General features: G+C 38.1%; 2 protein-coding genes across 10 annotated transcripts in view; one reads left to right on the forward strand and one right to left on the reverse strand.

The window, feature by feature from the left end:
* STAP1 (signal transducing adaptor family member 1) overlaps positions 1 to 26109 on the forward strand; it is a 60836-nt gene that overhangs the window by 25302 nt on the left and 9425 nt on the right. For 2 of the 8 annotated variants that reach the window (XR_014812622.1, XM_003129044.6), the window contains 3 exons: positions 1765 to 1834; positions 4766 to 4862; positions 14638 to 14717. Coding sequence is in view for 4 of the 8 variants with exons in the window: in XM_003129044.6 (XP_003129092.3) it covers positions 1765 to 1834; positions 4766 to 4862; positions 14638 to 14699 (229 nt within the window). In the remaining 4 variants the exon portion in view is untranslated. Of the gene's footprint in view, positions 1 to 19; positions 1835 to 4765; positions 4863 to 14637; positions 14718 to 26109 lie in introns of those variants that run through there. The other 6 variants (XR_014812624.1, XM_021101391.2, XM_084972410.1 and 3 more) reach the window with 5 other exon arrangements.
* Positions 23315 to 26109, reverse strand: part of UBA6 (ubiquitin like modifier activating enzyme 6) — an 88182-nt gene continuing 85387 nt past the window's right edge. For both annotated transcript variants that reach the window (XM_003129053.7, XM_084972402.1), the window contains one exon: positions 23315 to 25741. In XM_003129053.7, the coding sequence (XP_003129101.5) occupies positions 25606 to 25741 (136 nt within the window). In that variant the 3' untranslated portion in view covers positions 23315 to 25605. The remainder of the gene's footprint in view (positions 25742 to 26109) is intronic.

Consider the following 26109-nt stretch of genomic DNA (forward strand, 5'->3'; position numbering starts at 1 on the left):
TTCAAACATTAATTTGCAGCAGCCCCATGAAGAAAGGCATTACCATCTCTATTTTATAGATGAAGACACGAAACTCAAGAGAGTTCACACAAGAGAACCAGAATCTGAACCCAAATCTATCTGGTCATGAATGCCATGTGCTTCAAGCTGTCTATCAATCTTCCAAGGAATAATCAGCACTTATTTCATAGGAATAAAGGAATTTTTTAATTGGAAGTGGTGACAGTTTTCAAATCTATGATTATAAAGGTCTTTTCACACAGGGATAAAATTAAAGCCAGAGCTGACCCCACCCCAAAAGAAGATCTCTCTTCTATCCAAGTTAGTTTCCTTCGCCAGCCTGTGACTGACTGATTCCTAAAGGTTCAGCACTAGGGAATACTTTTTTTTTTTTCTTTTAAGGAGAGAAGAAGCTTGGTTAGGTTTTATCACATGTTTTGAGAATAAAGCTCTAGAGTAAGACACTGGAAAAAGTATTAGCTGTTCTCCAACGTGACATCCAATCAAGAGAAGATTTGGATATAATAGTAAATGAGGAGAGGGTGGGGGGATGAAAAAGATTGCGCCCTGTAGACAAACTTAACTTGATACAATTTTGCTTAGGCGGCTTCTGCAAATTGCACAGGTGTTGAATTCGTTTGTCTTTCAAGCAGTGGATGCATAACAAGTGCTATTAACTTTTCGACATTGTCAGAGTCTTGGTCCTGACAATACTGCCCTTTGTATCAAGGCAAACGTACTGACTTCCGCTCTCAGTATAAATTAGTTCTAGCAAACAGCACTATGAGATGGGTTCCTAATAATTTAAAAATAGTTTTATAAATATTTGTTGTATGCCTAAAGCTGAGGTACAAAATTGAATTGAATGTGCTCCTCGTTCTTAGCAGTTCTGGCCAATAAAATACCATGTGTCTGGAATGGCAATAACCTATAGAGTATGGGGTGACTAGAGAAGAGGAAGCATTAGGGTTCATCTGCTGTACTTACAGTCTCACTTACATGTTCACCTAATACCCAACATGTATCATTTCACATGTCTCTAAGTCAGCCCTGAAGTTAGCAGAAATCCAAGGAGGTATAGGGCTAGTAGGAAGAAGAGCCTTTGAGGGCATTCTGTTTGGAACAGTGATCAGGTGAAGAAGAATGATTTACTTTCAATAATTCTTTCTACTTCGCTTTTAATATAGAGAACGTATATTTGATGTATAAATGCCTGTACAAGGTTTTATAATGTCTGCTTTATAAATTACTGGCATTTATAAAAATAGTTTCTGCCATAAGATTTTCATTTCTTTTTACTGGTGCACCTGCGGCATATGGAAGTTCCTGGGTCAGGGATCAAATCCTAGTCACATCTGCCACTTAGGCCATAGCCGCAGCAATGGGGGATCCTTAACCCACTGTACCAGGCCGGGGATCAAACCTGTGCCACCACAGAGACCATGCCAGTTCCTTAAGCTGCTGCATCACAGTGGGAACTCCTGATTTTTAGCTCTTGATTCCTTTTTTTCATCTTGATTATTTTTTCTCATTAATCCACTCAGTGACCCAGGCTTCCTATAACCCTCCAAAATGTATAACCCTCCAAAAAGAGACATAGGAAACAAACAGAAAAACAAAACTACCACTTTTCCTCCCCCAAAAAATGGGATCAAGGGAACACAGTTTTGTTGTACAGGTGATATTTTATACTCACTTTAGTTTGCTTTGACGCAACAGTATACTCAAATGGAGAGTAATCTTTTTTTTTGTTTTAAATTTTAGCCTGCCAAGAATCAAGCACTACAAAGTGATGAGTGTAGGAAAAAACTATACTATTGAATTGGAAAAACCTGTAAGTAGCTATTTCCTTGTTGAATAATTTCCTCCTGTTTCCTCCCAAACCTACCTTATAGAGTACAATAACGTGGAAAAACAGGCTCCTTGCCCAGGAACAGAGTGCTGACAAAAAAACAGCCACGTTGAGGGTGCTTGAAGGTGGCACATCTCCAGGGCGAGAAGTGAGTGCAAGAGCAGATGAATGAGGCAGAGTAGTAGACCATCTGCTAACACTTCTTTCTACTTCTTTCTTTCTCTGGAAATCTGTATCAGGAAAGTTGTCTCAGGGTGAGAAAAATATTTGTGTTGAGCATCTGTTTTACCTACTCCATAGAGGTGTGTAAGTATTCCAGTGTGATTATATCTAATGGGAAAACAATCTTTGAGTGCCTGGTCCTCTAATACCCACCATGCAGAAGTTCATAAATTCCATCCCTCACCCCACCCCACCCCCCATTTTATGTGGCTGCACCTGTGGCATGCAGTTCTCTTGTGCCACAACAGTAACCTGAGCCATAGCAGCGGCAACCCTGGATCCTTAATCTGCTGAGCAACCAGAGAACTCCAGAAATTCCCCTTTCATAGTAACACAGTGGAGAAAGTCTTTCTTTCTTGTCTTCAACTCCTCTCCTACCCCAACTGATGCAGAATATCATAACCATTGACTACTATGTTAGGCACCAAGCCAAATATTTTGCTTACACCATCTAACTTTATCATTATCCTGGGATAACATTTATTATGCAGGTGGAAGAGCTGGTATTTATGCTGGTCTCAACCAATGAGAATGCAGCAATGTGGCCTCAGGAGTGGGATGTGGGGAAGGAAAGATCTATGATCTGAGGCTGCAGTGGTGGGAGGACGGGCCAGGAAAGCACCCTCACTTACAATGGAAATGACAGGCCTCCCAGTGGTTTGTGCTGTCTTCTCTACAACTTAGCTCCAGGTCCAATATGTGGACCAGAGAAAGAGAGGATAGTATGGAATTTCTGATGTTCTGGCCATCACCCTTAGAGTGTAAAGCTTGACTAAGAACAAGCTGCTGCTGTTCCATACACCCCACAGATAACCTTGCCACAAATGCCTACCCGACTTTCTCAGTCCTCATTTCCATGTCTGCCTGGGCTTTAAAAAAAAAAAAAAAAAAAAAAAAAAAAAAAAAATATATATATATATATATATATATATATATTTGTCTTTTTGCCTTTTCCAGGGCCCCTCCTGTGGCATTTGGAGGTTCTCAGGCTAGGGGTCTAATCAGAGCTGTAGCTGCTGGCCTATACCACAGCCATAGCAACAAGGGATCCGAGCCAAGTCTGCAACCTATACCACAGCTCACTGCAACGCCGGATCCTTAACCCCCTGAGCAAGGCCAGGGATTGAACCTGCAACCTCATGGTTCCTAGTCGGATTCATTCACCACTGAGCCACGACAGGACCTCCTTTTTAAAAAATTCTAATGGAGGAAACCGAGAACTAGATTGCTTAAGGATTGCCCAAATAAAAGTGACTGCAAGCAGAGTTCCCGTCGTGGCTCAGTGGAAATGAATCTGACTAGCATCTGTGAGGACTCAGGTTTGATTCCTGGCTTTGCTCAATGGGTTAAGGATCTGGCATTGCTGTGGCTGTGGTATAGGCCAGTGGCTACAGCTCTAATTCGACCCCTAGCCTGGGAACCTCCATAGGCTGCAGATGTGGTCCTAAAAAGATAAATAGATAAATAAATAAATAAATAAATAAATAAATAAATAAATAGTGCTGGAAGCAAGATCAGGGAAGAATGCGCCTCTGGCCCTGAGGGCTCCTTTATCTGTCATCAGCCCCAACAGTCCCCAGGAAGTTCCTTTATCTGTCATCAGCCCCAGCAGTCCCCAGGAAGCTAACAGTCTGGATTAGTCATTCATCTTTCATACTCCCCAGTCCTACCCCTCAACCAGGTGGTCATTTTGAGAATTCTTTTTCCTCCTTAAAATAACCAGGGATATTCAAGTTTAACCTGATTTTACTTGCCTAAAAATACTGGTTTGGGGGTGGCAAGACATTTCAGTTACTCCTAGCCAAGTAAATTATCCTATTACAATGAGCTATTAAGATGCTAAGTTCTCTGGCTTTAAAGTGGGGGGGGGGGTCCTTCAGTTTCAAGCAGGAGAAACCAATTATGGCTAACCTAAGCAGAAAATAAGTTATTTTAAGAATACAGGAAGCACACAGAATGTCTGGAAGGCTAGAAAACCTTCAGGGACTAGGAGGCAATTACTTGTACTAAGCATCATCTGGTTAGCCTTTCTTGTTCCTCCACTCAAGTTCAAATTTCAGGGAGATGCTTTGTGCCTAACTTGAGTCACATTCTCATTTAGTAATTGGGGAAGAGCAGTATAGCTAATTATTGTCTATCAAAATGTATCCAATGGGCAAAGGGTAATTTCTTTCTTTCTTTCTTTTTTTTTTTTTTTGTCTTTTGTTGTCTCTCTCTCTCTCTCTCTCTCTCTCTCTCCCCCCCCCACCCCTCTCTCTCTCTCTCTCTTTCTTTCTTTCTTTTTAAAAGGCTGCGCCAGTGGCATATGGAGGTTCCCAGGTGAGGGGTCGGATCAGAGCTGTAGCCACTGGCCTATGCCACAGCCACAGCAATGCAGAATCCTTAACCCAGTGACTGAGGCCAGGGATGGAACCTGCGTTCTCATGGATGCTAGTCAGATTCATTTCTGCCGAGCCACAACAGGAATCCAAAAGGGTAATTTCTTAATAGGGAATTAGATATGGTTGTAAAGGAGAAATAAAATGCAGGGTAGGTAAACCCTTGGCCATTCAGCAAGGCACTGAAGCAAGGAACTGACATGATTTCCTGGAGGCTAAGAAATACACAGGAATCTCTATAACATTTCAGTTGAGCTCTCTACTTTCCCTTTAAGCAGGTGACACTGAGCCTTCACTCATTCTCTTTATACAGGTAACACTCCCAAATCTTTTCAGTGTCATTGAATATTTTGTGAAGGAGACTCGAGGAAATTTACGACCATTTATATATTCAACCACTGCAACTCTTGGTATGTTCTTCACTTCATTGCTGTATTAAGAAAAGGAAAACAAAACAACCAAAACCCCATTTATGATTTGTAATACCCAACAGGTAGGACAATAATCAGCCTTTAAATGTATCCATTTGGAAATCATTTTGTCACTGACCCTGTGAAAACAAGGGGAGTACTGATAAATCCTGGTAGATGGAATATGGGCCCTTTCTAGAAAAAACAAAGAACAAAAAACCCTGAGGTATGTGACTATTAACTTCATTCCATCATTGTACTCAACTTTATCTGACAAGTTTGGTAAGAACAAAACCATACTGAGTCATAGAAACCAGACAGGGAATTTAAAGTTATGGTCTGTCAACAATGTCAGATGCTTGAGACAGATGAAAATGGACAAGGATTAAGAGGACACCATGAGGACTGGCCACTAGGCAATAGATGATTTAAGAGTGAGGTCTTATTCCACCATAAAGGCAGAAGGCAGAGGGCAATATGCTAACAAGGAGTGAGTGGGTGGGGAGGAACCACAGATAAAGATTGTAGTTAGGAGTTCCTGTAGAATTTGTGGGGCTGTTTGTTTTTAAGTTACTAAGAATTTCAAAACAGTGGTAGCAGACCATTAAACCGAGCACGAGAGCCACGGCAACTGCACATTCACATGACCCTGAAGCTGGCCCTATTTGTAGTCCAGTTTTTGGCAAAGCAGGGCAGGCTGGATGTGACAGTTTTTCTCCACCCTTTGAAACAATTCCTGGTACACATGGTCACCTGACAAGCTGTAAGTAGGACAGAAAAAAAAAAATCTCCAGCTTGTTTGTATTCAGTTATCAAAACAAGTCTCTGTGCTACAGATTATGGGGTAAAACTACTTGGTTTGCTTACCTGCATCAGGGCATATCTGTAAAGTCTCATTCATTAAAAGGACAGCATTTAAAAGTTTAAAAGTCCGGAGTTCCCATCATGACGCAGTGGAAACGAATCTGACTAGGAACCATGAGGTTGCAGGTTCGATCCCTGGCCTCGCTCAGTGGGTTAAGGATCCGGCGTTGCCATGAACTGTGGTGTAGGTCGCAGACACGGCTCGGATCCCGAGTTTCTGTGGCTGTGGTGTGGCTGGCAACTGCAGCTCCGATTAGACCCCTGACCTGGGAATATCCACATGCCTCAGGTGTGGCCCTAAAAAGGCAAAAAGACAAAAACAAACAAACAAAAAAAAAGTATAAAAGTCCAAGTTTTAAAACATGGCTATGATCTTGTGATGACAAATCATTTTTAAAAATTTGGAGTCTGAAGGAACTTTAGGAAATTACCCAGAATAGTGTCTCCCTCTGCATAGGAATCACCTGCACACGAGGTACAGAAAAATCTGAGTTACCATTCAGCTTGTGTGCAAATTCGTAATGACAGCTGCCTCACTGATTTTTGAGGCAGTATAACCCACTTTTGGTCAGCTCTCAGAGAATTCTTCCTACTGAGTCTGAAACATTCTTCCTTTAACTTATACACATTAACTCAACTTTTGGCTTTGAAACACAGGGTTTTAAAAAGCCTATCAAATATTGAAAAACTGCCACCATGTCCCCCTAGTCTCTGTCATCTATAAATTACTAGTCCTGTTATCTCCTTCTCATCTTTGACCTTCTCTCTCTTAAAATACCACAAAGGATGAACATGTCATTACAGATATGTCCACTTAATACATTACTTGAGCTTTATAAAGAAAAACACCACTTAATAGGAATCTCAGGGAATGTGCTATTAATATAAGCTTTTCTCTTCTTTTTCCCCCCAGAGATGAAAGGATTTCCTATAACAGCTCTAAAATAATTTTTCTAAAAAAGGGGGGCAGTGGGAGAATCTAATATAATTTGCCTCCTCCATGGAAGATACTGCCTAGTTCCCTAATGCTGTATATAACATACCACCCCTAAAACAAGGTGGTTTAATCAACAACTTTTTTGTCTTTTCTAGGGCCGCACCTGCGGCATATGGAGGGTCCCAGGCTAGAGGTCTAATTGGAGCTGTAGCCACCGGCCTACACCACAGCCACAGCAATGCCAGATCCGAGCCACGTCTGCAACCTACACCACAGCTCATGGCAACACCAGATCCTTTACCTACTGAGCGAGGCCAGGGATCGAACCTGCAACCTCATGGTTCCCAGTCTGATTCATTAACCACTAAGCCATGATGGGAACTCCTAATCAACAACTATTTTATTTGCTCACATTTCTGTACATTAGCAATTTAAATTGGATTCAGCTGGACAGTTCTGCTATTCTCACTTGGTGTCATTTACTGCCGGTTTATAACCAGCTATGACTATAGTTGATGGCTTGACTGGAGCTGGATGGTCCAACCTGGTTCATTCACACATCTGGTGCTGGTGGTCAGCTGGGGCTGGCTGAACCACTCTCTTCATGTGGTCTCTAATCCTTGAGGAGTTAGCCCAAGTTCGCTCAATGGAGAACTCAGAGCAGTTAAGGAGAGAAGGGTAGTTTGGGCTAAGAAGTCTCAGTGTTGAGAATAAAGTACGGCCCTCTTGGAGATTTTAGTTTACGAGAAGCTGTGAACCAAATAAAAAATTCCAAGAGTGATATGTCTTTATGTACAGAGTTATTTTTCTTTCAAAAAAATCATTTAGTTTTCATACAACAAAATTCACTTTTTGGTGTACAGTTCCATAAACCATCACCACACTCAAGATTAAGAAAGTTCTGAGACCTCGAAAAATGCCCTACTATTCTTTCTTTTTAGTCAACCCTTCTTCTCACACACAATTCCTGGGAACTATTGATCTGCTTTCCATTCTTATAGTTTAGCATTTTCCAAAATGTCATATAAATGAAATCATAGTATGTAACACTTTGAGACTGATTAATTTCACACATTATAATGTCTAGATTTACACGAGTGTTGTATTATATAGCTCACTCTTTCTTATTTGTGAATAGTATTTCACTGTAGGAAGATATTAGCTTATCCATTCACTGATTTTTATGTATTAGGGTTATTTCCAGTTTGGGGCAATTATTAAGCTATATATAAATTCATATATGGATTTTTGTGTGAACATAAGTCTTCATTTCACTTTGGTAAAGTATCTAGGAATGAGAGTACTGGGTCATATGATAAGTTTATGCCTAACTTTATAAGAAATTGTAAAACTCTTCTCACAAGTGGTCCTTTTTGCACCTCTACCATTAATGTCTGAGAGTTCTAGCTGCCTTCTTGCCACACTTCATATCGTCATAAAAAAAAATTACTCTAGTTGCCTTCTTGCCAGCATTTCATATCGTCAAAAAAAAAAAAAGTGAGTGTGTTGTGGTATATGTGTAGTTTTAACACACATTTCCTTAATGATTAATGATGTTGAGTATCTTTTCATATGCTATCTGCCATTCATATATCTAATTTGGCAAAATATAGATTTAAATATATTAAAAAAATTTTTTTTCAGGGCTGCACCTGCATCATAGGGATATTCCCAGGCTAAGGGTCCAATTGGAGCTGCAGCTGCTAGCCTACACCACAGGCACACCAGATCTGAGCTGCATCTGAAACTTACACCACAGCTCACAACAATGCTGGATCCTTTAACCCACTGAGTGAGGCCAGGTATCTAACCTGCATCCTCATGGATACTATAGGCTTAAATATGTCCATACTTTCTTTGGGTTGTTTTCTTATGATGGAGTTTTAATGGTTCTGTTCATATTATAAGACAAGTCCTTTGTCAGATGTGTAATATGCAATATTTTGTTTTTTTTTTCATTCTTTTAATAGCATCTTTTGTGAATGTCTTAAAATTTGATAAAGTACAAATTATCAATTTTTGCTTCTATGAATTGAACTTTTGGTGTTGTATCTGAGAACTCTTTGCCTAACCCAAGATCACAGACTTTTTTCCTGTTTTCTTCTAGAAGTGTTTTATTTTGCCTTTAGGTCTATGATCCAATTGGAATTAATTTTTGCTTAAGGTGTGAGGGATGAGTCAAGATTCATTTTGCTTGCATTTAGATGTGTAATTGTTTTAACACCATTTGTTTAGAAAAATCATCCTTTCTTCATTAAGTAGCCTCTGTATATTTGTAAAAAATCAATTGAACGTGTTTTTGTGGATCAGTTTCCACAGACGTATGTTTCTACCCTTTTGCCAGTAGCGTGCCATCTTGGTTAGTGCAGCTCTAGAATAATTCTTGAAATCAAGAGATTTAAGTCCAACTTCATTCTTTTCAAAATTGTTTGGACCAATCTAGTTTTTTTGCTTTTCAGTGTAAGTTTTAGAATAGCTTGTTGTTACCTAAGGAAAAATCCTCTGGAGTTTTGATTTGGATTTTGTTCAATCTATAAATCAATTCAGGGAGAATTGACATCTTGGGAATATTCGGTCTTCCAATTGAGAAGGAGGAATATCCCTCCATTTGTCTATGTTGTCTTTCTATTATAGTGCTTTTGCAGTTTTCAGCATACAGATCCTGTTAGATTTATACCTAAATAACTTAATTTCATGTTATTGTAAATCAGTTTTTAAAATTTCAAATTCCAGTTGTTCATTATACAGAAACATAATTTTTATGTTGATCTTATATTCCAAGATTCTATTAATATCATATTTCTAAACTTTTTTTTGTAGATTCCTTGGAATTTTTTCTGTTTTTTTATCATTTGACCTTTTAGGGCTGCATCCACGGCATATGGAGGTTCCCAGGCTAGGGGTCTAATTGGAGCTGTAGCCACCAGCCTACACCAGAGCTACAGCAGTGCCAGATCCGAGCTGTACCTGCGACCTAATACCACAGCTCACAGCAACGCTGGATCCCTTAACCCATTGAGCGAGGCCAGGGATTGAACCAGCAACCTCATGGTTCCTAGTCGGATTCGCTTCCACTGTGCCTTGATGGGAATTCCCGATTCCTTGGAATTTTCTATGTAGAAATCATGTTATCTGTGAATAGAGAAGGTTTCAGTGCATGTTGTCCAATCTGGATATTTTATTTTATTTTATTTATTTATTTATTTATTTATTTATTTTTGGTCTTTTGTCTTTTTTTTTTTTGTTGATGTTGTTGCTATTTCTTGGGCCGCTCCCGCGGCATATGGAGGTTCCCAGGCTAGGGGTTGAATCGGAGCTGTAGCCACCGGCCTAAGCCAGAGCCACAGCAACGCGGGATCCGAGCCGCGTCTGCAACCTACACCACAGCTCACGGCAACGCCGGATCATTAACCCACTGAGCAAGGGCAGGGACCGAACCCGCAACCTCATGGTTCCTAGTCGGATTCGTTAACCACTGCGCCACGACGGGAACTCCCAATCTGGATATTTTAAATTTATTTTTCTTGTATTATTGCACTGGCTGGGATGTCCAGGACAATGATGAATTTAAATGAGAGTGCTATACAGCAGGATCTCATTGCTTATCCATTCCAAAGGCAATAGTTCGCATCTATTAACCCCCAAATCCCAGTCCATCCCACTCCCTCCCTCTTCCCCTTGGCAACCACAAGTCTGTTCTCCATGTCCATGATTTTTTCTGTGGAAAGGTTCATTTGTGCTGTATATATGTGATAATCATATGGTATTTGTGACCATCTTTGCCTTGCTCCCAGTTTTAAAGGAGAAGCATTCCATCTTTCACTAGTAAGTACGATATTGGCTATAGTTTTTATTATTAAGATGACCTTTATCAAATTGAGAAAGTTTATTTCCTAGTTAAGAGGTGTTTTGTTCTTGAATCATGAAAGAATGTTAAATTTTGTCAAATGTTTTCTGCACCTACTGAGATGATCATGATTTTTCTTTTTATTTAATATGGTGAATCAATTGAAAAACTTTCCATTTCTGAAGAGCCCTGCATGTATCCACTTGACATGTTTTATCTGTTTTTTATTTTTAAATTATTTATATTTTTACGTATTCTTGGTCATACCCACGGGATGTGGGAGTACCCAGGCCAGGGACTGAATCTGTGCCAGAGCAGTGACAACATTGGATCCTTAACCCGCTGGGCCACCAGGGAGTTCTTGTTTTTTAAAATAATTATTTTGTCTGGTTTTGGTATTAATGCAATGCTGGCATCAAAAAATGAGCTATGAGAGTTATCTTGTAGTACAGTGGGTTTAGGATTTGGTGTTGGGTCACTGCTGTGGCGCGGGTTCAATCCCTGGCCCAGGAACCTCCACATGGCACAGGCATGGTCAAAAAAAAAAAAAAAAAAAAAAAAAAAAAAGAGCTGGGAAGTATTCTCTTTTCTTCTATATTCTGGAAAATGTGTGTAGAATTGATATTATTTCTTCCTTAAATATTTGGTAGAATTCACCCAATGAGACATACAGGCATGAAGATATCTTGAGCCACAGCAACACCAGATCTGAGCCCCACCTGCGACCTATACCACAGCTCACTGCAATGCCAGATCCTTAACCCACTGAGCAAGGTCAGGGATCGAACCTGCAACCTCATGGTTCCTAGTCAGATTTATTTCCACTGCCCCACGATGGGAACTCCTGAGCATGAAAATATCTTTGCTAGAAGGTGTTAAATGACAAATTCAATTTCTTTACTTGAATTTAGTTGTAAGACAATTCAGATTATATGTTTTTCTCCTGAGAGAATTTTGGTAGTGTCTTTCAAGAAATTGATTCATTTCCTTCTGAGTCCTTGAATTAAGTCTTCTGACCCAGGGCCTGGCAGAATGGAAACTGATGGATGTTGTGGAATAAATGGATGAATGCATGCCTAAGAATCAGGGAAGGAGGAAGCAACATTGTCTGCTTCCTAGAGGAAAGCAGAAACACGTAAGGGCCACTGAAAGTAACTCTACAGCTACTACAGTCCAGGCACTATGTCAAATGTCAGGATTACATGAATCATCTCATTTCATTGCTCCCAAAAATCTTATGAGGAAGATATGATTATCTCCGCTCAATGATCAAGAAAAATAACACTTCAGTTTTCACACAGAGGTAAAGAAGTCACACACAAACTAGTAAGTGAAACTGAAATCCAAACCCATGTCATTTCTGAAAACTTTTTAAAAAAACTGTCTTGGTGGTTCTGTATCTCCAGTGATAAATATTTGTGTATACTCATATTCTCCCTCTCCCCTCACTCCATCCTTTCCTGTTTCTATGGGTTAGAAGTCTAGGCCTGACTTACCTGGGTCTTTTTCAGTTGCAATCAAGGTGTTGGCTAGGGCTGGATCATCATCTGAGACTTGACCAAGGAAGAATCTGATTCCACACTCACTCAAGGTGTTTGGAGAATTCACTTCCTTACAGCTCTAGGATTCACACAGCAGCTGGCTTCTTCAGACAGCAGTGTGGGTAGGGGTTGGGGGAAGGAGGGCCACTGAGCAAATCTACTAGCAATGCGGAGTCTAATGCAACATTAAGAACCATGGTACTGACATCCCATCACCTTTACCATATTCTACTGCTTATCACATGGTTCCCATTTCCTGGTATTATCGCATTGTGCAAACCCCATACCTTGAAGGTAGGGTGCACCTGTAACTTGTTTCTAACCAAGTCACTTATAACCATATAGGTTCCTTTACTCTCCCCTCCTTGTTATAGCTGTCATATGTATTAATCTACCTTATATTGAAAAAAACCAATACATGTTGCAATTTTTGCTTTCGATACTTATAAATATATTAAAGACTTTGAGGAAAGTAGTCTTACTACTAGATACTTCCCATTTCCATTGGGTTTTCTTTTTCCTGTGGTATCATTTTTCTTCAACTTGAAGAACTCCTGAGCTCATTCAGTGAATCTTTTCTATTTCAAGTGTTTTTTTCATTTTGTGAATTTCTGCTTGGTATAATTTTTTTGCTGCTTTTATCCTTCCATTTGTTTCAAGAGTGTTTATCACCACCTCATGGAGCACATGCATCTCTTTAGTCTTTGATAATTTTGACATCTTGATTATTTTAGTGTTTGCATCTGTTGTCTTTTTCCTTGAGAACTGGTCACATTTTTCTGACTCTTTGTCTCTTTTGTATTTTGGATATTTTGTTTTATTTTATTTGGCTGGGCCTGAGGCATGTGAAAATTTCTGGGCCAGGGATCATGGCAGTGATAATGCCGGATCCTTAACCCGTTGTGCTGCAGGAAAACTATCTTGGATATTTTGAATATGTCATGAGACTCTACATCCTATTAAGATCCTCTGGAGATTTTTTTCTCCTTTTTTTAAGGGCTGGACCAATGGCCTATGCAAATCCCCAGGCTAGGGGTCAAATCAGAGCTGCCACAACACACAGCAACACCAGGTCTGAGCCACACCTGTGACCTACACAGTAGCTTGTGGCCACATCGGATCCTTAACTGAGTGAGCTGAGTGCGGGCAAGGATATGCATCCTCACAGGTACTACGTCAGGTTCTTAACCTGCTGAGCCACAAGAGCAACTCCCGATTTTTTTTTTTAAGCAGTTTTTAAGCAGGCAGGCAATCATTCTGATCAGATTAAACCAGTTATGCCTTACTTTCTGTGGAAAGTTTTCCAGGATCAGTTCAATTTCAAAACCTTTGGTGTGTTGCTTTAGGAATGGCTGTCTCACGCATCTCAGGAATTAGCCTGGGACTCAGGCAATGGCTTACTTCTTAGTTTAGTTCTCTACGCCTTTGTTCTGAGGGCTGAATTGGTTCAGTTTGCTTTGTGATCATGAATCAATTACTCAATTTCCCTGCATTTTAGATTCCCTTGTTATAGGGATTAGGGAAAGGCAGATGGAGAGAGAATTAGAAGGAAACATGGACACCTCAAATAATCACATTATCTTCAGAAGAGTAACATGTATGTTTTTCTTTCAAAACCAGAAAGATGATGGAAGAGTAAGTGAGAGTGGAAACAGGCCTTTCTAAGAAAAACCACAAAGGTTAAAACCCATTTTGACAAAGAGTGCTGAAGTTTAGGGAAACTCTGGGGAACTCTAAAATTGCTTCAGGCATTTGAACTCATAACTGATTGGGCTATGACTGGACTCATAATGACAATGCTAGATCCCTTAGCTTTCATTTGGGAAATGGTGGAGTTCCCGTGTGGCTCAGTGGTTAACGAATCTGACTAGGAACCATGAGGTTGTGGGTTCGATCCCTGGCCTTGCTCAGTGGGTTAAGAAGCTGGCGTTGCCGTGAGCTGTGGTGTAGGTTGCAGATACGGCTCGGATCCTGAGTTGCTATGGCTGTGGTGTAGGCTGGTGGCTATGGCTCCGATTCAACCCCTAGCCTGGGAATCTCCATATGCCATGGGTGAGGCCCTAGAAAAGACAAAAAGACCAAAAAAAAAAAAAAAAAAAAAAAAAAAAAAGAAAAAAAAATTTGGGAAATGGGAGTTGTATGGTTAAAACCTTGGAGAAAGTGAAGGTATGTCTAATAAAATACTATCAAAAAGATTTTCTTTGATCCTTGTTAGCCCATGTTGGCATTCAGCTTTCTTTCTGACACCAGAAGGCAAGAGCACTAATGGAACCAAGAGTCAAGGATATCTCCTCAATTTATTTTTCCCAATTTCAGAATTTATCAGTTTAAACTAAAAGCCACTACTAGGATAGCCAGGAGGGGAAAAAAAAAATGCTTCCTACAGAAAAACTTATTAGGAACCAAGTTATAGGACCAGGATGAAAATAAAGGCATCTGAACATTCAGTGTTTAATTAACCAACATTTATTAAACACACTACCAATATTTCAAGTACAAGCAGGAAAATAAATTCATGTTGAAAATAATTACCTTGTTCAATATTGGTTCCTTATTTAATCATGCTTTTCCACCTATAATTTCCAGGGCAAGAACCCACCACAGAAGGGAGGAGAGAGAGGTTGAAGAAGAATCTACATACTGAATAAAATAAAATGGTAAAACTACTTTCACGTATGTGGTAATATATTATTTTCAAAAGGAAGATCTTACTTTTAAAGAAAATTATCTCTATTTTCCTGATCCTGATTACTAAGTCACTTATCTGGACACTTGAATTAAACATGGTAGCACACAATTTCATTATCTTATCATTAGGTAAACAATTCACTAGGAAACCACAGTATATGGCTGTGGGGGTAATTCCCAGGCACTAATATTAGTTGAAAACATATAGTCCTTTTTATAGTTTTTATTTTCCAAGGCTTCAGTTTAATACATTTACCTTTCTATAAACTCCGAAGCAGATTCTCAGGTTTTCTTAAATTCTAGCAATTCCAAAAAAGCCTCACTAGATTTTGTTAAAATTTGACTTGGCCAGTTTACAAATAAAAGTTATTTTAATTATATAGCTGAAAACCAGAGACAAAAATATTCCAGAAGGAGTCCCTTTCCAGTGGAAATACTCTATGACACATTTTTTTCATTATTGGAAATAAGTGAAATTTATCAATTTTCATGTTTTCCCTCAAGTTGTCTTTTTGCTGGCTCAGAATCAAACCATATTCCTTTTTTTTTTTTGTCTTTAGAGGGCTGCACTCGTGGCATATGGAGGTTCCTAGGCTAGGGGTCGAATCAGAGCTACAGCTGCTAGCCTACACCATAGCCACAGCAACACCAGATCCAAGCTACATCTGCAATTTACACCAGAGCTCATGGCAATGACAAATCCTTAACTCACTGAGTGAGGCCAGGGATCGAACCCGCAACCTCATAGTTCCTAGTTGGATTTGTTTCCACTGCGCCACGATGGGAACTACCCCCACACTGCCTTTGTAAAAAAAAAAAACAAAAACACTTTAATTCATAAGGATGGTAAAAGGCTAAAGAATCACCCATTTCATAAATAAAACACAGTATGAAACTGGCTATAATCACTCAGAATTCCTTAAAAATACTAATTCTTCAGCCCTACACTAGATCTATTGAACCAAAGTTTTAGGGACATTTTTTCATAACTTTTTTTCCTTGAAAAATGGACTTTTGGAGTTCCCACTATGGTGCACTGGGTTAAGAACCCACTTTCAGTGGCTTGGATAATAGCTGCAGAGGTATAGGTTTGATCCCCAGCCTGGCACAGTGGGTTAAAGGATCTGGCATTACCGCAGCTTCAGCGTAGGTCACAGCTGTGTCTTGGACTCAATCCCTGGCCTGGGAACTTCCATATGCTGCAGGTGGAAAAATGGAAAAAGAAAAGAAAAATGGGCTTCTAAATAAGTTTTGATGGTCATTTAAATTGGGAATCAACTAAGAATCAAATGATATGGTTTATATTCTACTCCTGGTTCTAACTAGTTGGATGTTTGACTTCTTTGGTTTCCTCATTTGAAAAAAAAAAAAAAAAATGGAGAGGTTAGAATGGATTCCCCACGATCCTCTTAGCTCAAACATCTTATAAAGATGTGAAGCAGAGGAGGGTAGATCACAAGTACATACAGAGGAAAGACTATGTTAGACAGAGGGAGAAGACAACCAGCCACAAAGCCAATGAGAAAATCCTGAGAAAAAAACAACTCTACTGAGATATTGATTCTGGACTTTTAGTCTCTGGAACTGTGAGAAATTTCTGCTGTTTAAGTCACCCAGTCTGTTATTTAAGTTGCCCAGTCTATGTTATTTGCTATGGCAGCCCTGGCAAATGAATCCAGTGAGTTATCTAGGATGCCTGAAAACATGCAGACTCCTAGGTTGACCTCAGACTTACTGAATTAATTTTGGGGTGCTGGTCCAGAAACCTGCTCTTTTAAAACACACCATAATAAACTTTGCTACACATAATAAAGTTTGTGAAATACTTCTTGAAAATCTACTGTAATATCAAGTGTTAACAGATGTGTAGATTACGAAAGATCTCTCTCTCTTATTCTCAAGGGTCTCACAATTAAGTTAGTGCAAATACAGATGAGCATCAAAATAAGCAACAAGAGAATTAAGAGCTCCTGATTGTGACCATCTCAATTGCTAGGAGTGAATTCTCACAGTCTAAAAGAAATAAAGTTCTTAATATAGAACACAAAAAAATGGACTCCTGAAGGTGGCAAAGCAATATAGTTGACTACAATAGTGAAATGGAACGGATAAGGGAGACAGAAATCAAGGCCTAGGGTCTGACCAAGGTGGATAGTCTAACAGAAAAGCATCAACATTTAGCTGGGAGAGACAACATGAAAAGAACCATGAAAACTGCAGAAACTGAAACTGGTAAAGACCATAAAATGGCCCCTATAGCTTAAATAATATCTGTAGAGGATGGGAAACTATGAAAAATGATCCAGCAGTTCTAAAAGAGTGCGGTGGAAGGGGCAACATGTGAAGGAGTAATATCCGACATGTTCTTAGCACCAACAAAAGGCACAAATCTAGATTCAAAGAGCGGAACAAATCTTGAGCAGGGTTAAGAGAGATTCCTACCCAGACACATAACTGTACTGTATAAAATAAAAGCAGATGAAGACATTTCTTTTAAAGATGCAGTATTTTGCTTGACAGCTGATTCAACAGCCACGGGCAAAGACATAAGAGAGTAGAAAAATATCTCCAACACAGTGAAAGACAATAAAGACCCAATTAGAGTTTCACATTTAGCAAAACTATCTCTGCAAAATGACAGCAAAATAAAGATATTTTCAGACAAATCATGGGCAACTATGCCACCAGCAGACACTCACAAGGGAAACTTTTGCTAAAGGATATTTCAAGTAGAAAGGAATTTATCCCAGATGGTACACCTGAGGCACAAAGAGGAATAAGGAGTAAAGAAAGTGACGTGTGTGCATAAATACAATGACTATATGAACAAAATAAGTCTTACAGAATTAAAAGACGTTAATTGACTACAAATTAAAATACATGCGGAAATAAAATACATGACTAGTATGCAAGTTGGTCTAGTTATTATGACTGTGTAACAAATAATGCCAGACTTCATTGCATGTGAACCACGTTCACAGACTCTGTGGGGCCGGGATTTGGCAGGGCACAGCAGGGACAGCTTGTCTCTGTTCCACGAAGTCTGGGGCCTGGAATGATCTGAAAGCTTGTCCACTCACATGTTTGACACCGGATGCTGACTACAGGTTGGGGGCCTCAGTTTTCTCTCCTGGGGGCTAGTTACAGCTTCCTCACAATAAATGATTCTGGATTCCAAGGGTGAGCTTTCCAAGAGGGAAAGAGCAAGCAAGAGAGGATTAAGAGCCAGCCAAGCAGAAGCCATAGCCTGTTATGATCCAACTTTGAAATTCACACAGTTACATATGCTGTATTGTTGTATTAGTTGAAACAGTCATAAATTCTTAATTGGGTTCAACGTAAGTGGAAACGTTCCATCTCTTGATGGTTGAGAGGATGGCAAGCCTCTAAAAGAGCGTGAGACTGCAAATATTGCTGTGGCCATCTCTGGAAATTACCAATCTTCCAAAAGGTGAAGATAATGATTAACTTTACTCTGACTTAATCTGAATATGTATGTTGTAATACAGAGTAGTCATCAAAAGATAAAAGCCACTAAACTAGGAAAGAAAAAAATGTGTACAGCCCAGGAAAAGAAAAACCATTATCATTTATATTAACAAAGAAATTAACATGAGGAATGCTTTAACAGGTTGTAAGAGAACTGAAAATGTCGGCAGAGACACAGCTATTAAAGGGGAAAGGTAGGATTATTAGAATCTGGAAGCCTAAAAGAGATACCTTGCAGAGTGCCACAGAAAAGATGGAGCCTGAGAACCAACCACAACTACTGGGAGAAAAGCCACTGCTGAGGTAATGATGACGACTGAGAAGCAATGGCAACGGTCAAAGTTTCGTCTCCCTTTCTCCAGCTTCCTAGTCTCCAAGTGCCTCCTACTTGTGGAACCTAAAGGAAGCTAGATAGAGAAGCAGAAATATAGTTTGCCAAGCTCCAGAATACAGAATACAGAGTTGAGAGAAAATCAATTTATAATTGACACATATGGAATGAAAAAAAAAAGGAAGTAGAAGTTCCCATTGTGGCTCAGCAGAAACAAATCTGATTAGCATCCATGAGGACATAGGTTCAATTCCTGGCCTTGTTCAGTGGATTAAGGATCTGGTGTTGCTGTGAGCTGTCGTGTTTGCTGGCTGCTATAGCTCTGATTCGACCCCTAGCCTGATAACCTCCATATGCCATGGGTGTGGCCCTAAAAAGACAAAAGACAAAAAAAAGGAAGTACATACAAATTTTAAATGGCAAGAAAATAAGAAAAAAAGAATCACAGAAACTACACAGGGAAAACAAACCCCCATAAAGTAAAATGGTAGAAATAGATCAATTAGCAATTATATTAAATGTAAATGGCCTCAGTATTCCAGCTAAAAGACAAAGAATATCTAATTGAATTAAAAAAACAAACAAACCCAAATCCAAACTCTATGGTAGCAATGAAGAAACACTCCTCTAAAAAACCCGGGAGTTGAAGAGGAACCACCCCAATGAAATCTGGAAAATATTTTAACTAACTGTTAACTATTTGATATCAAAATTTGTGGAATATAGATACAACAGTAATTAGAGCATAATGTAATGTAATTATGCTACAGTAATATAGAAATAACTTCGAAATGCTTATGTTGAAAAACAGGCTGAAAATGAATGAAATAAAGCATCCATCTCAAGAAATTGGAAACAAGAAGAGTAAAAAACTCCAAATAAAATTGAAAAAATTAGTAATATTGATAAAAGCAGAAATCTATGAAATAGAAAACAGGATTAATAAAACCAAAATTTGGATTTTAGGAAAGACTAAACACTGTCCCTATTTAAAGATTATGTAAAATAGCCAAAAGAATTTGCAAACAATGTAAAAGAATCACTAGAGTTTATTAAGTTTCCAGATACAGAAGTAATACAAAGATGTCAATTACATTTTACACATAATCAACAGGAAATAAAGTGGGCTGAGTAATTTGGATTAGTATTCTCACTTGAGAATATTTAGAAAAGGTGGACAAAATATACTAGGAAGAGTATTGGGTAACATTAGAAAGCCAAATTAGTGAATAATTATCAGGCTAATGTCTTGAAGAAAACAGAAATTCATAAAGGAAATCAATTCTTCACTTGTGACCACTTGTATCCTGGAAGCTTTTACAGATTCTTTAAGAGGCCACTGAGAAGCTGAGCGGAGCTAAGGGACTAGGGATTGAAAGTGTGGTGCCAGTTGAGAGGTGAGGCTCCGGCTCTGGTAACACAGATCACACTCAGCAAGTCTGGAGAGCTTTAGATTAAGGGTTAACAGGAAGTAAGGACACTAGTACAGTTAGCACAGTTCTGAACCACAAGGATGACTCAGAAAATCTCGATTTCTGAAACTGGGTCAATGTGATCCTGAATTGTTAGTGCCCTTGTGCCTGGTAAAGCATATGAAAATACTGTGGAGGATGAAGATATCATGTTGGGCATCAAACTATGGTTGATCCTTGAATAACATGGGAATTAGGGCACCAACCATTTGCGAAAATCTGCCTATGACTTTATAGTCAGTCCTCCATATTGGAGGTTCCACATCCACAGACTGTAATACTGTAGTTACGTATTTAGTGAGAAAAAAATCTATGCACAAGTGGATCCATGCAGTTCAAAGTTGTGTTGTTCAGGGTCAACTATACTTCTACAAGCACGATTTCAAATATGATATTGGCATACAATTAAAGACAACCACACAAAGATACAAGATAATGAGAATTAGCAGAAACAAAAATATAATAAAAAGACCCACAGTTGAGTTTCAGATTTTGGAATTATTAAACACAGACTATAAAATAATAATGCTTTCATGTTCAGGTAGATAAAAGATATACAATTTTGGAGTTCCTGTCGTGGCACAGCGGAAACGAATCAGACTAGTAACCATGAGGTTGCAGGTTCAATCCCTGGCCTCGCTCAGTGGGTTCAGGATCCGGCGTTGCTGTGAACTGTTGTGTAGGTCGCAGAGACGGCTCAGATCTGGTGTTGCTGTGGCTCTGGTATAGGCTGGCAGCTCCAGCTCCAATTAGACCCCTAGCCTGGGAACCTCCATATACCATGGGTGCAGCTCTATAAAGACAAACGACAGGAAAAAAAAAAAAAAGATACACAATTTCAGCAGAACAACTGGAAATTGCAAAGTGACAGATTTACATATTTGAAATTAGAAATTTGAGAACTGAAAAACAAAGAGCTAAAAATAACCAAGACACTCTTACAGAACAAGTTGGGAGGACTTGTTCTGCCAAAAAATAACATACCAGCTATAGTGATGAAGGCAGTATATATTCCTATGAAGGCACAGGAATAGAAAAGAAGGAACAAAAAAATCCAGCAAGGGATGTATACATATGACACATGATTTTTGGCGGCACTGCAGAAAAGAACAGACTTCAGTAAATGGTGGTGAGGCATTTCCTAGCACACACAAAATTCCTTGTGAATTTAAAACTTAAAATGTCAAAGTCAAAAGTAAAGTTTTAGAAGACAATATAGAGGAGGTTATCTTCACAACTTTGTGGCTCGAGAGATCAACTTTTTAACAACTCACAAAAAACTCTCACCTTAAAACAAATTGATCACCACCTAATCATTAATAATTTTTTTTTTGTTTATCAAAGAACACCATAAAGAGAGGGAAAGGCAAGTAACAGTGGGAAAAAACATTTGCTATTATATAGCCAACCAAGAATAGGATTTACAAGATTTTTTTTATGAATCAATGAGGAAAAAAAATCTGCTAACAGAAAAATGGGCAAAGGAACTGAAAAGACACTTTTCAAAAAAAGTCAGAGTGGCCAAAACCAAAAAAATATATATAAATAGCTCCTTAATTCCAATGGCAATTAAGGAAACACAGAGTAAAACGTCAATGAGATACAACTGCACATCTATCAGACTTGCAAAATTAAAAAAAGAAAACTCTTAACATCAATGTTGAGTAAAGTGTAAAAACAGACATCTCTATTGCTCAGGAAAAACCTTATTTTCTAATAAAACCTAAGATATGAATACTCTATGACCAAGCAGTTCCACTCTTAGGCATACCTTAGTTGCACTAGGCTGATAAATAAAATAATGTTTATTGTGGAACTGTGATTACCTCTAACAAAAAACATCCCAATTGCCCACAAACAGAATGAATAAATAGTGGTATATTAATGCAAAGGCAAATTATACATCAATGATGATAAATAATGTGTAGTTTTAAGCAACAGTATGGATGAGTTCCATGCTGAATGAAAGAAGCATCACAAAAGAATACAGCATGATTCTATCTTACATCCAGTTCAAAACCCATCAAAAATAAACTATTGTTTAGGTCCATACATGGTGGTAACAATATAAATAAAAACAGACACAGTTACCACAAAAGTAGAACAGTGCTAACTGCCACACTTCTCTGTGTGGGGAAGCTGGTCCTGATTCAGGAGGGACTACAAGGGGACTTTCTGCACTCTGTCAATGTTCTATTGATTGAGAGCTGGTTATATAAGTAGTTACTTTAAAATTATTCCCTAAACTGGGTGTTTATATTTTGTGTACTCTTTTGAATATATACATGACTGTATATTTCTTAACTGATAGCAAAGCCAAGACATGACAAGAGAAAAATGAACACAAATAGTATGCTGGTTACTTACTGTGACCTCCAAGACTGCAACTTCCTAATTTATGTCTTGAATTCATTAAAAGTAAAATAGGGAGCTCCCTTCATGGCTCAATGGTTAACAAATCCAACTAGGAACCATGAGGTTGTGGGTTTGATCCCTGGCCTTGCTCAGTGGGTTAAGGATTGAGTGTTGCTGTGAGGTCGCAGATTTGGCTCAGATCTGGTATTGCTGTGGCTGTGGCGAAGGCCAGCAGCTACAGCTCCGATTAGACCCCAGCCTGGGAACCTCCACATACCACGAGTGCAGCCCTAGAAAAGACAATAAATAAACAAATAAATAAATAAATAAAAAATAAAAGTAAAATAGTTAAACCTATACCTAGTGACTGTATATTAAATGGTTATACATTTACAATCACAATGAGTTTTTGATAATAATCATTGGAGTCGAAAGGATTATTAGGTAAACTTCTTTCCCTCAAGATTTCAAGAGAAGAATTTTCTTTCTGTCTTTATTACACTAATTATAAAACAGTAGACTCCAAACACTGCTGATTTGTTTTATGCCTTGTCATTGGCACCACCAGGGAGTGCCATGATAGAAAAAAAAAAAAAAATCTATTTCCAAGTTCTACCTTTGGAACAATTTAAAGGAACTTATAGATGAGTAACATACTGCTCTGAAAAGGAATGCAATTTAAATCCCCAACCAACATCTGGGATATACCAGATTTTCTAGGTTTCTCAATATTCCCTCAATTGTTTTAACAGAATTTCCAGGAGCCAAAAGCACTCTGAAGTAATGTCCCTCCACATTCAGTGAGTATTGTATCTTCATGACTGCAAAACTTGAAAACTAGGAAACACCAAAGCAACACTACTCACCAAACGAATAGTAAAATTGGAATCTCTGGAGTCAGTATGGAACAGGATTTACAAAGACATTGTCAAATTTCTTAATTTATTTTTAATAGGTAAAAAATTACTCAGTGGTACTGTACAAAATCAAATCATTCATTTTTGCACCTGATATTTCAATTACCAGCAGTGATCTCATGGTACAGAAATAAACAAAATAGATAATGAAAAAAACCATCACTAAATTCACACTGGCTTTCCAGGTTAGTAGAAGTAAAAAGAAGAAATTAATGGCAATAAATATTACCTACAGGAAAAAAAAGCTATGAGAATATGGTTTCAGCCTTCATCACAAAATGAATTTAAGCCTTGTTGATTTTGTTGATATCTGCTAAAAGCACTGAATAAGAATTGATAACTTGGTTCTGTTCTAAATTTATTTCTAAAGAGATGTGGAGATTTGGACCAAATATAAGTAAGCTCTCAGATCACAACTAGAGAATTACTGAATGCCTACCTGGAAAATATGAGTTACTATCAGAGTACAAAACAGAAAAGTGGCAAACAGGATTCTTATAGAAAAGTCTTATTGCTAGTCTCTAAAGCTCTAAGCCACAGAGTTTTGATATTCCTTGATTTATTTTTAAGTAATATTAGTTTTAAGCATTATACTTGCAATATACATGATAGAAGTGGGTATGATTGATGAATCAAAATTAATTATTTTGAAGGCAGCCAATTTCTTTAAATGCATCCTGTTCACTTATCCTCATTTCCAAATGCACAGATTACCCTTTATTTATTTATTATTATTTTTCTTTCTCGGCTGCACTTTCAGCATGCAGAAGTTCCTGGGCCAGGGATCAAACCCGTGCCACACCAGCGACCCAGATTGCTGCAATGACAACACAAGATTCCTAACCTGCTGCATCACAAGAGAACTCCACAGATTATCAATTAATCATACAAATTCACCCTTCACTCCTAAATTATTTTCCCAATTAGATGATAGTTTTACAAAAGAATGAAACAATACAGTTGGCTAAGTAATTTAAACTATTCATAAGTGGAATAAAAGTTAAGTAGAGAATATAAAAAGATATCAAATTAGAGTAATACTAATGTGAATCTAGTTTTTAATTTATTGAAGTACCTATTCATGGTCTGAATAGAAGACAAGCAGCTAAAGGGAAATGACTTTGCAGTTATAAAATTGCTTTAGAATGCATGATAGCCTTAGAAAAAGAATAAATACTTGGTGTTTTCACTAAGTTGACAGTGCTGAGCACACTTTATGTCATCTTAATGAAAGCATTTCTATGAACATCTGCAATAGCTCATTTCAGAAAACAGAAAGTTTCTATCACAAAGACCTAAAAAAATAAAATTTTATCTTCATCAATTCCCTTTCTGGGAATGTAGAATTAAATTAATACATTTCCTTTTAAAATAAAATATTAATTTTTTTTTCTGTCCATTAGGTTGCTGGAAGAAAAAAATCAAGACTCAACTAGTGATAATTTTTTAATTTCTATTTTTCATCTACTTCTAAGGACAACTCCCTTTACAAAGTCTTTTAGTCTTATATGCTATGACAATCAGGTTTAGAGTTCCAAATAAATAAAATAACCACATCAGAAGGCATACTGAAGAATCAAATGACTAGCCGTGTTTATGTGTTCACATTCACGGATTCTCTAAGAGGCCTATCAGAGTCCAAAAAATATGTTAACATTTAGTTCCGGTTAACACCTGTCATTTGATGTGTTCAACAAAGATCCTGATTCTGAGGAGGCAGTGATATAAACTCTGGTTAACTCATCAGAGGTAACAGGACAGTAATCTGTAACTGTACATTTCAAATGTCTACTATTCATCCACTTCTACCACCCCTCCTCTACCCACTGGTGTTAAAGTCAAAGCCTCACCATGAAGGGTACAGGGAGCCAAACACTATCTGTATAGAAACACGGGCCTCAAATACTAAACAAAGAGAAATTCATAAAATAGGATGAAACCTTTTGGATAGCTCCATTTGTTACTTTCAGTTTCTTGATCTTTTATCTCTTCTGGTCTTGGATAGCTATTTTTCCTTCTTTTCGTTCAAAGAGGTTAATACACAAATATTTTTGTAAGCATTAAAAAAAGGCATTCCAGTTCAAAGTTGCTTGTGATTACATCCACATATGATGCACTACACAAGTGTATAGTATGCTTCAACATGCTTTACAATTCTTCACTGTGGTTTTCTACTGATGTTTCCCTTAAATTAAGGCTTCATCAAAGAGAAATCCATACCATTACAAACTGACTTTTTTAGCTCCTGAATGAAGTGCATTCTTTCCAACATTAAGTAATCCTAAATTTAAGACAACTTCTGTTAATCAGTGTCATGACTAAAGTAGTATCTTACTGGAGGTCCAGGTAAATCTTCATCACCATCAGTATCTGGAGCAAATGACACAGTAAGATCCACATATTTCTTTTCAGTAGAAGGTTTCACAAGTTTATGCATTCTAAGAAAAATAAACAAGGACAAATAATTTGGTAAATTCTGTAAAATCAGAGTGATGCGCTGATCAATGTTGCCCAATCTGGGCTTGTTCAAATTTATGCATATAATTATTTTCTTTACTGAAAGTTGTAAAATCAAGACACTCATTTACTTAAGGGTGAATCAATTTTTCCCTCTGTTGGTACTGATAAAGAAAATAGACCATTTATTGAAGGACAAACAAAAACAAAAACAAAACACATCGAAAAAAAATCACACACAAAAACACCCAAAATGTAAGCAATGCTTTTTAAAAATGATTTCTCCTCTATACTTCCTATAAAGTTTGGAGGGTTAGCAGCCATTTAGTCCTGTCCAAATGTCCATAAT

The sequence above is a fragment of the Sus scrofa genome, chromosome 8 (assembly GCF_054392235.1).
Source record: "Sus scrofa isolate SSC_HxYL_T2T_F1_AM1 chromosome 8, Sscrofa_HxYL_maternal_Yorkshire_Landrace_v2.0, whole genome shotgun sequence".
Lineage (NCBI taxonomy): Eukaryota > Metazoa > Chordata > Mammalia > Artiodactyla > Suidae > Sus > Sus scrofa.